The 11,823-nt window shown below is 37.2% G+C and overlaps 1 protein-coding gene and 1 pseudogene across 1 annotated transcript; both read left to right on the plus strand.

The window, feature by feature from the left end:
* Window positions 1-250: 250 nt before the first annotated feature.
* LOC115512632 (olfactory receptor 14K1-like) lies at window positions 251-1,201 on the plus strand. The gene has a single exon (XM_030313894.1). It carries the CDS (start codon window positions 251-253, stop codon window positions 1,199-1,201), a length of 951 nt encoding a protein of 316 aa, XP_030169754.1.
* A 483-nt stretch (window positions 1,202-1,684) lies between these two features.
* On the plus strand, window positions 1,685-3,332 carry LOC115512693 (annotated as a pseudogene).
* The last annotated feature ends 8,491 nt before the right edge of the window (window positions 3,333-11,823 follow it).

Here is an 11,823-nt window from a genome sequence, read left to right on the forward strand (position 1 = left end):
CTTCCTGATCTGCTCACTTAACCTATTACAAATTCAGACACATACTAAAAGTGGAAGATTGAGGAGGTCATAAACCTTGACATGCATGTAGGAAGACCGAAAATGTACATGACTTATAACACAAAACAGATGAATTCTTACAGGAATCAAAAACAGTATTGGAAAGGAGGAAGGCTTAGCATGTACCTGATGTTGTGTCTTTACTCTCCTTTGTGTCATATAGAGTGAGGATGTGCATAGAGTGGAAAACATGGCCAACCACTCAGCAGTGATGGAATTCTTCCTCATGGAAGTCTCTGCCACCAGGGAGCTCCAGATTATACATGGCTTTCTGTTTTTGCTTATTTACTTGGTAACTCTTATGGGAAATCTTCTCATTTTTGTCCTAATCATTCTGGATCAGTATCTTCATACTCCCATGTACTTCTTCCTGAAGAACTTATCACTTTTTGATGCCTGCCTTATTTCAATTACAGTTCCAAAATGTATTATGAACACTTTATGCCATGAGAATACCATTTCTTTCTCAGGATGCATATTACAAGTGTTGTTGGTGATTCACTTTGCTGGGTCTGAGCTTTTCATTCTAACAGCCATGTCCTATGACCGCTATGTGGCCATCTGTCGTCCACTGCACTATAATATCATCATGAACAGGAGAGTCTGTATGGGGATGACAGTCACCTCCTGGCTTCTTGGGAGTATCTTTGGGGTCTTATACTCATCTGGCACTTTCTCTTTATCTTTTTGTGGCTCTAGAAATCTTCCTCAGTTTTTCTGTGATGTCCCCTCTCTACTGAAGGTTTCTTGCTCAAAGACTCATATCACCATTGATATTAGTGAGGCAATTGGGGTTATGTATGCACTTTTCTGTTTGGTGTCCATTGGATTTTCATATATTTGCATTTTCAATACAGTGTTGAGAATACCATCGTCACAAAGGTGGTCAAAAACCTTTTCCACTTGTACCCCCCATCTCATAGTTGTAACAACATTTATCGTAACAGGTACCATGGCCTATCTAAAGCCAGTCCCTGATTCCCCACATCTTGTGGATTTCTTGGTGTCTGTATTCTATTCTGTATTGCCTCCATCTTTGAACCCCATCATCTACAGCCTAAGGAACAAGGAAATTAAGGAATCTCTGAGGAAGTTTCTGTGGAAAGTAAGCCATTATAGATTCTATGGAGAAAAACAATAGAACTAGTATCTATAAAGCCAAAGTCCATTTTTTAATCCTTTGGCTTCTTATAATCTAATGTGGACCTCAATATCTATACAATAAAATATTCACCTTATTTAAAAGTGCTAGGGTAAAGTTGACATGTTTATGGTTATGAATAAACAGTCATTATCTCAGAACCTCCAAGAGTGCATATTCATTACCTAGAATTTGTGCGTGCAAATTAAGCTTTATAGACATATGACAGTTTTTCAAGTGGCTTACTGAAGATGTCCATGTACCAATTTTTTTAAACTTAATATAGTACTTTACGTGGCACAAGGAACTCTGTGGATGTAATTCAACTAAGGAGTATTAGTTAAGGTGTTTATCCTGGACCACCTAATGGGTCCTAATCTAATCATAAACTGTTAAAGGCGGAACTTCTCAAAGCTTTGTTAGAAGGAGATGTGTTTATGAAGAGTGGTCTTCCCTTATTGGCTTTGAATATGGAAGGTGGTCATGAGCCCAGATATAGACAGAGGCAGCCTCAAGACTAGAAAATGCAAGGAACAGATAGTTCAGTGGAGACCCAAGAAAATAATGCAACCATACCAGCTGCTCCTGCACTTTAGCCCCCCATGTGATTGGTGTTGGATTTCTAAATTACAGCACTTTACCGGCACCTGGGTGGCTCAGTTGGGAAAGCATCCAACTCTTGGTTTTGGCACAGGTCATGATCTATAGTTCTGACTGTGCAGAGCCTACTTGAGATTGTCTCTCTCTCCCTCTCTCTCTCTCCCCCTCCTGCAAGCTCTGTCTCTCACTCTCTCAAAATTAAAAAATAAAAAAATAAACTTAAAAAATTAAAAATAATAAAATAAAATAATACATGTATGTGCTGATAAAACAGAGTTTGTGATAATTTGTTACAGCAGCAACAAAAATTTAACAAAAGCACTGAATACTTGTCTGTATAAAATCACTTAAATCAGAATTTGTTCAGAATAAGTATACAGACTATGAAACTAAAAGTTTTAATTAAAGTTAAAACATATGGCAGTGGGAGTGGAATGTGTCAGTGGGGCTTGGCAGGGGACAGGGAATGGGTTGCGGCATGAGTGCTCAGTCAGGACAGGACAGCGGCCCAGGGCTCTAAGATGATCTACAAAACCTGTTGGGTGATGGTGAGAAGGTGATATGGGAGGTGAAGCTGCTACTTTTGGGTGCTGAGGAGTCAGGGAAGAGCATCACTGTCAAGCAAAGGAAGAACATCCAGGAGGCTGGCAGTCCCAGGCAGTCCTCTACAGCATCACCATCCAGCCCATCACGGCCACTGTCAAAGCCATGGACTATCTGAAGATAGAATTTGCTGGCCCTTCCTGTACACATGACGCCAGGCAGCTGTTTTCACTGTCCTGAACTGCTGAGGGCAGGGGGTGCTTCCTGAGGGTCTGCCCAGTGTCATCCACAGGCTTAGGTCTGACCCTGGCCTGCAGGTAGGCTCTGGCTGCTGGCTGGAGTGCCAGCTCCACCACTCTGCTGCCTTTGACCTCACTGCCCTGGGGAGCATCACACGGAGTAACTACATCCCCACAGAGCAGGACGTGCCATGGTCTCAAGAGAAGACCACTGGCATCGTGGAGACACACCTCACCTTCAGGGACTTACCCTCAAGATATTTGATGTGGGCAGTCCGCGGTCTGAATCAAAGAAGTGGATCCACTGCTTTGAGAATGTCACAGCCATCATCTCCTGCATAACCTTGGGCATGCATGACCTGTGTTAGCAGAGGATGAGGAGATGCACCACATGCACCGGAACATGAAGCCCTTTGACAATGACTTCTCCAACAACCAGTGGTCACAGACTGGTCCACTATCCTTGTCCTCAACAAGAACTTGTTTGAGCAGATCACCCACACCCCGATACCACCTGTTTCCCTGAGTACAGAGGGGCCAAGAAATATGACCAGGTAGCCAGCCACATCCAAGGTAAGTCTGAGATCCTGCACAAGAGCAAGGATACCAAGGAGATCTACATGCACTTCACCTGTGCCAACCACACCAAGAACTTGTGGTTCCTGTTTAAAGCTGTCTCCCACATCATCATCAGGAACAACCTGAATGTGACCGCAGGCCACATTAATACACTGTTGGTTAGAATGTGAATTCATAGAGTCATAATGGAAAACAGTATGGAAGTTTATAAAAAAAAAAATAGAACCACTGTAAAATCCAGCAATGTCACATTTAAGCATTTATGCAATGTAATATAATCATTTTGAAGTGATATATGTACTCTAATGTTTATTGCAGCATTATTTACAATACAATACAATTGCAATGATGTGGATGGAGCTAGAGTGTGTTATACCTGACAAAATAAGTCAGTCAGTCAGAGAAAGAAATGGTTTCACTCATATGTGGAATTTAAGAAACAAAAAAGATGAACATAGAGGAAGGAAGAAAAAGAGAGAGAGGGATGCAAACTATAAGAGACTCTTAACTATAGTGAATAAACTATGAGTTGCTGGAAATTAAGTGGGGGATGGGCTAAATGGGTGATGGGTATTAAGGAGGGCACTCTATGTGATGTGATGAGCACAGGTGTTATATGTAAGTGGTGAATCACTAAATTCTACTGCTGAAACCAAAATTACACTTTATGTTAACTTTATGTTAAAAGTTAAATAAAAACTTGAAATAATAAAAAGGAAATTTTCTGAGATCTTTAATTTTTGTGGCAAAAAAGATAATTATGTGAGTTAATATTATTAATTCTTATAATCACTTCACAGTGTATATGTGTATAAAATCATCACCTTGTACACTTTAGTTATATTCAATTTTATTCATCAATTATACTTTATAATAATAGAAAAATAAAATGTAAAAAAATAAATATTTTCAAGTTTGGTAGATTGCAGGATTATTTCTCAAAGAGAGATCTTCTCAATAGATATGACTTTGAATTTTAATTGCCTTTAATCCCTGCAAATCCATATTATAAGTATTAGAGGTATACTTTTGCTAATTAGAACAGTAATTTTTCTGTCTCTTAGCTCTTTATCCATTTATATATTTCACTTCTAAAACCTTCATGAAGAATGTGTCACTGCAGACATTTGATTTTTAAACCACTTTAAGATACCTACAACTATTTGAAATTAGGGAAACAAATAGAATCAAAGTGGAATCCCTACTTGTATTCATGGACTGCTGAGGATTAGCAGCATGAGCTGCTGTAGGATTTTGGTGCTGTTTACAAATATGTATATTATTATGACAAAACAAGGACAACAACAAAAAAATGTTCTCTGGGCCTTCTAAGGGGCACAGATAACATATGACTTGGGAAATTGATGGTAACATATCTCCATTTCTCTGAGCCTTTGTGTCCTTGCTAAACTGTGACTGACAGGAGTTTTGGCATCTCAGTCTCATTTTCTATAGGCCACCCTTAAATTCATACCTCAATTAACCAATACCGTAGATTATTAGTACTCTTCTCAGGTACTCAAAGAACACAATAAATTATAAACTTTGGATGAGTATACCTGTGGAAATGAGTACTGTCCTATCCAGTTTTATATTACATTCTCTTTGATCTAATAACCTTAGAATCAACTTCCATACACGTTATCCAGATTTCTTCCACCATAGGTTGTCAGTATCCTGTGACTATTTTTAGTTCATAGCAATATTTTTTAATACAGGTTCTATGCTTCTGCAATGCTGTGCTGGAAACTTAGTCTCCCTATGTTATTGGAAGAAATTAGGAAAGTTTGGAAACATGTCAAGAAGAGAATTTCACCTGGTAAACTATTCTCACAGGTGAAGCCAATGGAAAAATTCTGCATATGTGTTAGTTGATTCTTGCAAGTAAGGGGGATGGTGTGGAATTCTTACATCATCAAAAAATGTTCCAGTATTTTAGCTTCAAAGTTGCAAGTATTGTCTGTGTCCACACAAATGTCTGCCATCCATTTCCCAGGTCCTTCTTCTCCCAATCTATGTCTTTCCCTAGCAAAAGTGATCTTGGATGATCTCTATATTCAAATTCTCCAGGGAGGGAGGGAACAGAACAAATAGGATGGATGTGTGTATAGATAGATAGGTCTATCCATCTATTATCTATCTATCTATCTATCTATCTTTATATCTTTCTATCTTTCCATCTATCTATCATCTATGTATCTATCTATACATCATCTATCTATCATTTATATATCTATCTTTGTCTATAGATAAGTTGTCAGAAGGACATATTTCTAAGTGAAACAAGCAAAAAACACTCTATGTTATTATCTATATGTAGAATTAAATAAAAAGAAAAGTCAAACTTTGTAGATAAGTAAATACACACTTATCTTAAGAAACTGACTAATGCAATTATGTAATCTGGCAATGCAAAATCTGCAGTGTGTGTTAGAAGGCTGAAAATCCAGGGGAGAGCTGATATGTCAGTTCAAGCCCAGTGGTTGACTACTGGAAATCCAGGGAAGAGCTGACGTCGAAGTTAATGTCCAAAAGCCACCGTAGCTGCAAAATTCTCTTACTAATGATTAGCAGGAAATAATCTTTTGCCTATGTATTCAACAGCATTGACCACTCCTCATTCTTCAAACATGATATTCTCTAGGCATCTGTGACAACTATATACTCATAATTTTCTGCCCCAAGTGCCCCCTTTTTTATCCTGCATTGAATTTCTCCTTAATTCAGCTTCTACTTTTTAGTGGAACCCAAGGATCTGGTCATGATTTTCTACTTCATGTTATCTTTTTCAGATAATGTATATCAAGTAACATTCTCTCCTACTCCAAATATTTCTGATATCTAAAAACAATTGTTCATATCATCTGTGACTTTACTTGTTTACACCACTACAATTCTTTGTTTTGTTACCACAAAAGCCACCTAAACCATCTCCCAAGTTTATTTCTTGTTCAATAAATATTTCTGTGCAGGCCAGTGATATTTAATCTTAAAACAAATAAGGAAAAAAAAAAGAGATATAGAGAGAGTGCAAACAAGTAAAGAAACAACAACAATGTCAAATTACTTCCCTCCTATCTTGAAATCTTTAAAATAAAATTTTATGGGTGCCTGGGTGGCTCAGTGGTTGAGCGTCCAAATTCGGCTCGGGTCATGATCTCGCAGTTGACGAGTTCGAGCCCTGTGTCGGGCTCTGTGCTGACAGCTCAGAGTCTGGAGACTACTTCTGATTCTTTGTCTTCCTCTCTCTCTGCCTCTCCCCTGCTCATGCTCTGTCTCTCTCTGTCTCAAAAATAAAGATATACAGGGGCGCCTGGGTGGCGCAGTCGGTTAAGCGTCCGACTTCAGCCAGGTCACGATCTCGCGGTCCGTGAGTTCGAGCCCCGCGTCGGGCTCTGGGCTGATGGCTCGGAGCCTGGAGCCTGTTTCCGATTCTGTGTCTCCCTCTCTCTCTGCCCCTCCCCCGTTCATGCTCTGTCTCTCTCTGTCCCAAAAATAAATAAACGTTGAAAAAAAAAATTTAAAAAAAAAAATAAAGATATACATTAATTTTTTAAATAAAATAAAATTTTAAAAATTTACTAAGAAAAATGTAAAAATTTCTTAGTATGTTTCAAAGTTTTTTTTTTTAATTTTTTTTTCAACGGTTTTTATTTATTTTTTTGGGACAGAGAGACAGAGCATGAACGGGGGAGGGGCAGAGAGAGAGGGAGACACAGAATCGGAAACAGGCTCCAGGCTCCGAGCCATCAGCCCAGAGCCCGACGCGGGGCTCGAACTCACGGACCGCGAGATCGTGACCTGGCTGAAGTCGGACGCTTAACCGACTGCGCCACCCAGGCGCCCCTGCTTCAAAGTTTTAAATGAATGTATTACTGTCTAACTTTATGACTTCATCTAATACTAGTATTATTTTATCATTCTGCGTTAGCAACACTGTATTTTTTCCATTACTAAAACAAATTTTATCTAGCCTTCAGGTTTATAAATGCTGCTCACTTCAGATAGAATAAGGGATACAAGGATGGTTAAAAAACTCACTCCTTTTATCTAACAGACCTCAACTTCTCACTTTGCTAAGAGGTTTTTCCTTTACTACTAAATATGAATCATGATGGAGGATGATGAAGATGAAAATGTATTTTTAAACTTTAAGCCTTCATAACTACTTGAAATTGTTGTTTCCTACTCGTCAACTCCTTTATTTTGTATCATTTCCTGTAGATTGTAAACCCCATAAAATTAAGGAAATATATATTTTCCCCGATGATCCTCCAGTTTCTATAAATTTTCTTTGAATATACTAGGTATAGAAAGTATTTATTAAAGAATTGAATGCTGATAGATGGAAAATACACGATGATTTATCAGATTAATTGGGTAAAGAGACTTAACAGACTCTCATGTCTTGATTTCAGGTGTAGACTAATAAAAGGACATTGGTCACATTCTCTGATATGTAACATCATGGGGCAGGATGAGAGGGGGTAAGCTTGAGTCGGGGGAAGATTAATTGCAGTATAATGACCACAGATTTGGGCATGCATGTGGAACAACTTGATACATAAAAATACTCCACATTAAAATATATATTTAGTTTCAGAGTTCAGAAGGAATTTGAGGTTACAGATATTGTTGAAAGTGAGTAGTAATTAAACCAGAAGTATGTGTAATGTAAAGAGAACATGGTCTAAAATCATGCAATGAGAAAAACACCAGTACTTTAGAGACTGGTAAATGAACTAACCTACAATGGTGAATAATCCTAGAGGCCAAATAATGATGTTGAATATAGAAATGTAGCCATCAATGTGTCAAGCAAGTGAATGATTAATATAATGACAAAAATATATCAATGATCTTGGCATGGATAATTCTCTAAGGTAAATTTGGTAATGGGAGTCATATTTCAGGGGATTCAGGAATGAAATTGACAAGAAGTAGAAACTGAGTATCAACAACTCTTCTTTTAGATATTGGTTTGAATAGGGGGATGGGGTATATTATGGTTAGAAGATGCTGGCAACAAAAGCTAGTTGTAACCAGTTTTCATGGTCTCCTATAGTTTTTGAAAAAGCTGAGAAAAATCGCCCAGCCCTCTCTGCAACTAGTTTGGGCAATGTGTCAAATTCTGAAGAATGAAATAATGAGAACCAATATCAGGGCTAGTCCAGAAATAGTTCTTGCAGACACAAAAAGAAATCTGTACCCAGACAAGCAAAATTGAGAAAATGAAGTAAATTTAAAAGAAATTAAATCTTAGGAGTAGTAAGCAAATAGCAAAAAATTTTTAAAAATCTGTTTCAAATGTCTTTATTTAGATAGATAATTGATTTTTAGTTAACAACAAAGAACGCCAAAAGGAAGTGGTGTGATACCTCAAATAATTTAGAGAAATTAATGGCCATCTTGTAATAAATATATTATTCCATGAGGCAGTCATGGGGATGTATCTCTCAGATCACTGAAGGGAACATAACTAACATCTCTAAGTGCTGTGCTTTCAAATCCATCGCCAAGGTTTCCCCAATGCCACACATCCATGGGCTGCCCCCAGATAGTCTGAGCACAGCAGGTAGGCTAAGATAAACTAATTCCTGAGAGACACAACTCCTGTGATGAGTGATTTTGAATAAAGGACTCCCCATCAGCCTTGCCAGAACATTGGTAGAGCTTTACAGCATTTCCTTTCATCTCTGCTTCATGTGAGTCAGATTTGCATTTGGGGCTGACTGTTCTTTACTTTCCTGGCTCCTTCCCACAATAGATGAATTGTCTAGGATGTAACTTCATTTTACCTGAAAATTAATAAGTTAGATGTTACTCTTACATGGATCCTGGCAGAAGACACAAGATTCTTGCACTTGTCCCCAAGGCCCATGGTCCCCAAGTCTGCTTACCCTGATGCTGAAATAACCCATATGAGTGTCCTCAGTTCTTACATTCTTTGCATATAAGGCAAGGTATAGGTGTAATAAAACCTATGGGGAGGGTCTTCCAACAATAGATAGACTTCCTGTCTAATCTTTCTTGGCATCTGTTTACCAGAGGACTAAGATTAACACAACAAACTAATGAAAAACAAAGCAAACAAACAAAAAACTTAACCCACAGAAGCATGCCTTAAAGAAAATAAGTATTCTTCAGATAATGAGATTTATACAAGAAGAAAAGTCAGGTATCTACTAAATGAAGAAGATCAGTGAAAATATTTATGAGTTAGAAAATACAATTGGTAAATATTAAAATTTATTCAACTAAAATAATTCATATAAATGTAGATACAAATAAATTCTATTTAGCACACAGTCTGGCTCAATCAGAAGAGCATGAGACTCTTGATCTTGTGGTTGTGAGGGTACGCTTTATGTTGGGTGTAGAGATTACTTAAAATAAACAAACAAACAAAAAACAATATTTTTTTAAAAATCCTGCCTTATGTTTTCTGAAACTTTTTTGAAAACAAATTTATACAAATCTAATGGAAAGAGTTAATTTTAGGGTAAATAAAGAATAACTTATTCTAGAAATGAAGACATATTATAAAATTATATTTAAAATTTGGTATTTATTCAAGTATAGTAGAATAAAGGCCAAAAACTCTAAAATGCATAGATATGACATAAGTAGGGAAAAAGCAATGCAGAAAAATAGTAAGTGTAACATCATTTGGATATCTGTATCTTTATAGTTAAAATAAAATGTAATGTCTACCTTACTTTACTCATGAAAAATCAATGCCATGGAGATAATTGATAAAAATTTGAATTGAAAAATATCAAGTTTTGAAAGATAATATGACAATATATTTATGACTTCAGACTAGGAAAATAATCCTTTAATTGAACACAAAATGTTCAAAACTAAAGGACATTTTTTAGCCTGTCCATCACACTAATTTAAGAATGTCTGTTCTCTTTACAGACATTATTAAGACAATTGAAAGGATGAGTCATAAAAAACGAAAATATACTCAAAATGCACAACCAACAACCATTTCATTCAGACTGTTTAAACTGCAAAGGAAACAACAAAACTAAAAGGCAACCGACCGAATGGGAAAAGATATTTCCAAATGACATATCAGACAAAGGGCTAGTATGCAAAATCTATAAAGAACTTACCAAACTCCACACCCAAAAAATAAATAATCCAGTGAAGAAATGGGCAGAAAACATGAATAGACACTTCTCTAAAGAAGACATCCGGATGGCCAACAGGCACATGAAAAGATGCTCAACGTCGCTCCTTATCAGGGAAATACAAATCAAAACCACACTCAGATATCACCTCACGCCAGTCAGAGTAGCCAAAATGAACAAATCAGGAGACTATAGATGCTGGAGAGGATGTGGAGAAACGGGAACCCTCTTGCACTGTTGGTGGGAATGCAAATTGGTGCAGCCACTCTGGAAAACAGTTTGGAGGTTCCTCAGAAAATTAAAAATAGACCTACCCTATGACCCAGCAATAGCACTGCTAGGAATTTACCCATGGATACAGGAGTACTGATGCATAGGGGCACTTGTCCCCCAATGTTTATAGCAGCACTCTCAACAATAGCCAAATTATGGAAAAAGCCTAAATGTCCATCAACTGATGAATGGATAAAGAAATCGTGGTTTATATACACAATGGAGTACTACATGGCAATGAGAAAGAACGAAATATGGCCCTTTGTAGCAATGTGGATGGAACTGGAGAGTGTGATGCTAAGTGAAATAAGCCATACAGAGAAAGACAGATACCATATGTTTTCACTCTTATGTGGATCCTGAGAAACTTCACAGAAACCCATGGAGGAGGGGAAGGAAAAAAAAAAAAAAAAGAGGTTAGAGTGGGAGAGAGCCAAAGCATAAGAGACTCTTAAAAGCTGAGAACAAACTGAGGGTTGATGGAGGGTGGGAGGGAGGGGTGGGTAGGTGATGGGTATTGAGGAGGGCACCTTTTGGGATGAGCACTAGGTGTTGTATGGAAACCAGTTTGACAATAAATTTCATATAAAAATATATTACTATGAATCAATAAAGAATAAAAATATGAATAGGCAACTTACAAAAGAGGTAACCCAAACACTTAAAAACAAGCTTAGTATCATTAATTATCAGGCAAATGTAAATTAAAAAACAAAGTGAAATATCTATGCAAACCCATTACAATGGCTAAAATAAAGACTACCACAACCCAAGTTGTCCTGAAACATTGCAGCCGCAGGAATTACAATGAATGATGATTTAGAGTGAAAGCTGATGCCACCATATTGCAAACCATTTTGAAATTATCTACTTTTATGGTATGTAAAATGTATAAAAAATAATTACACTCCTAGAAAGACCAATGTTATATCTATTAGGCCTATTAAAATGGCTCTTATCAAAATTCCAGAAATAGCTTGTGCTGGCAAGAATTCAGAGAAAAAGGAAACCTTGTGCATTTTTGGTGGAAATGTAAATTTTTGCAGCCACTATGGAAAACAATATGAAATTCAACAAAACTTAAAAAGAAGCAAAATAAAACTATAGAATTATCCAACCATTCCACTTCCAAAGGAAGCTAAAACACTAACTCAAAAAGGCACCCCCATTTTCATTTCAACAGTTTTACAATAGCCAAGATATGTAACCATGTATTTCTATTTGTGACAACATGGATGGATCTTGA

Source organism: Lynx canadensis, chromosome A1 (genome assembly GCF_007474595.2).
Source record: "Lynx canadensis isolate LIC74 chromosome A1, mLynCan4.pri.v2, whole genome shotgun sequence".
NCBI classification, from domain to species: Eukaryota; Metazoa; Chordata; class Mammalia; order Carnivora; family Felidae; genus Lynx; species Lynx canadensis.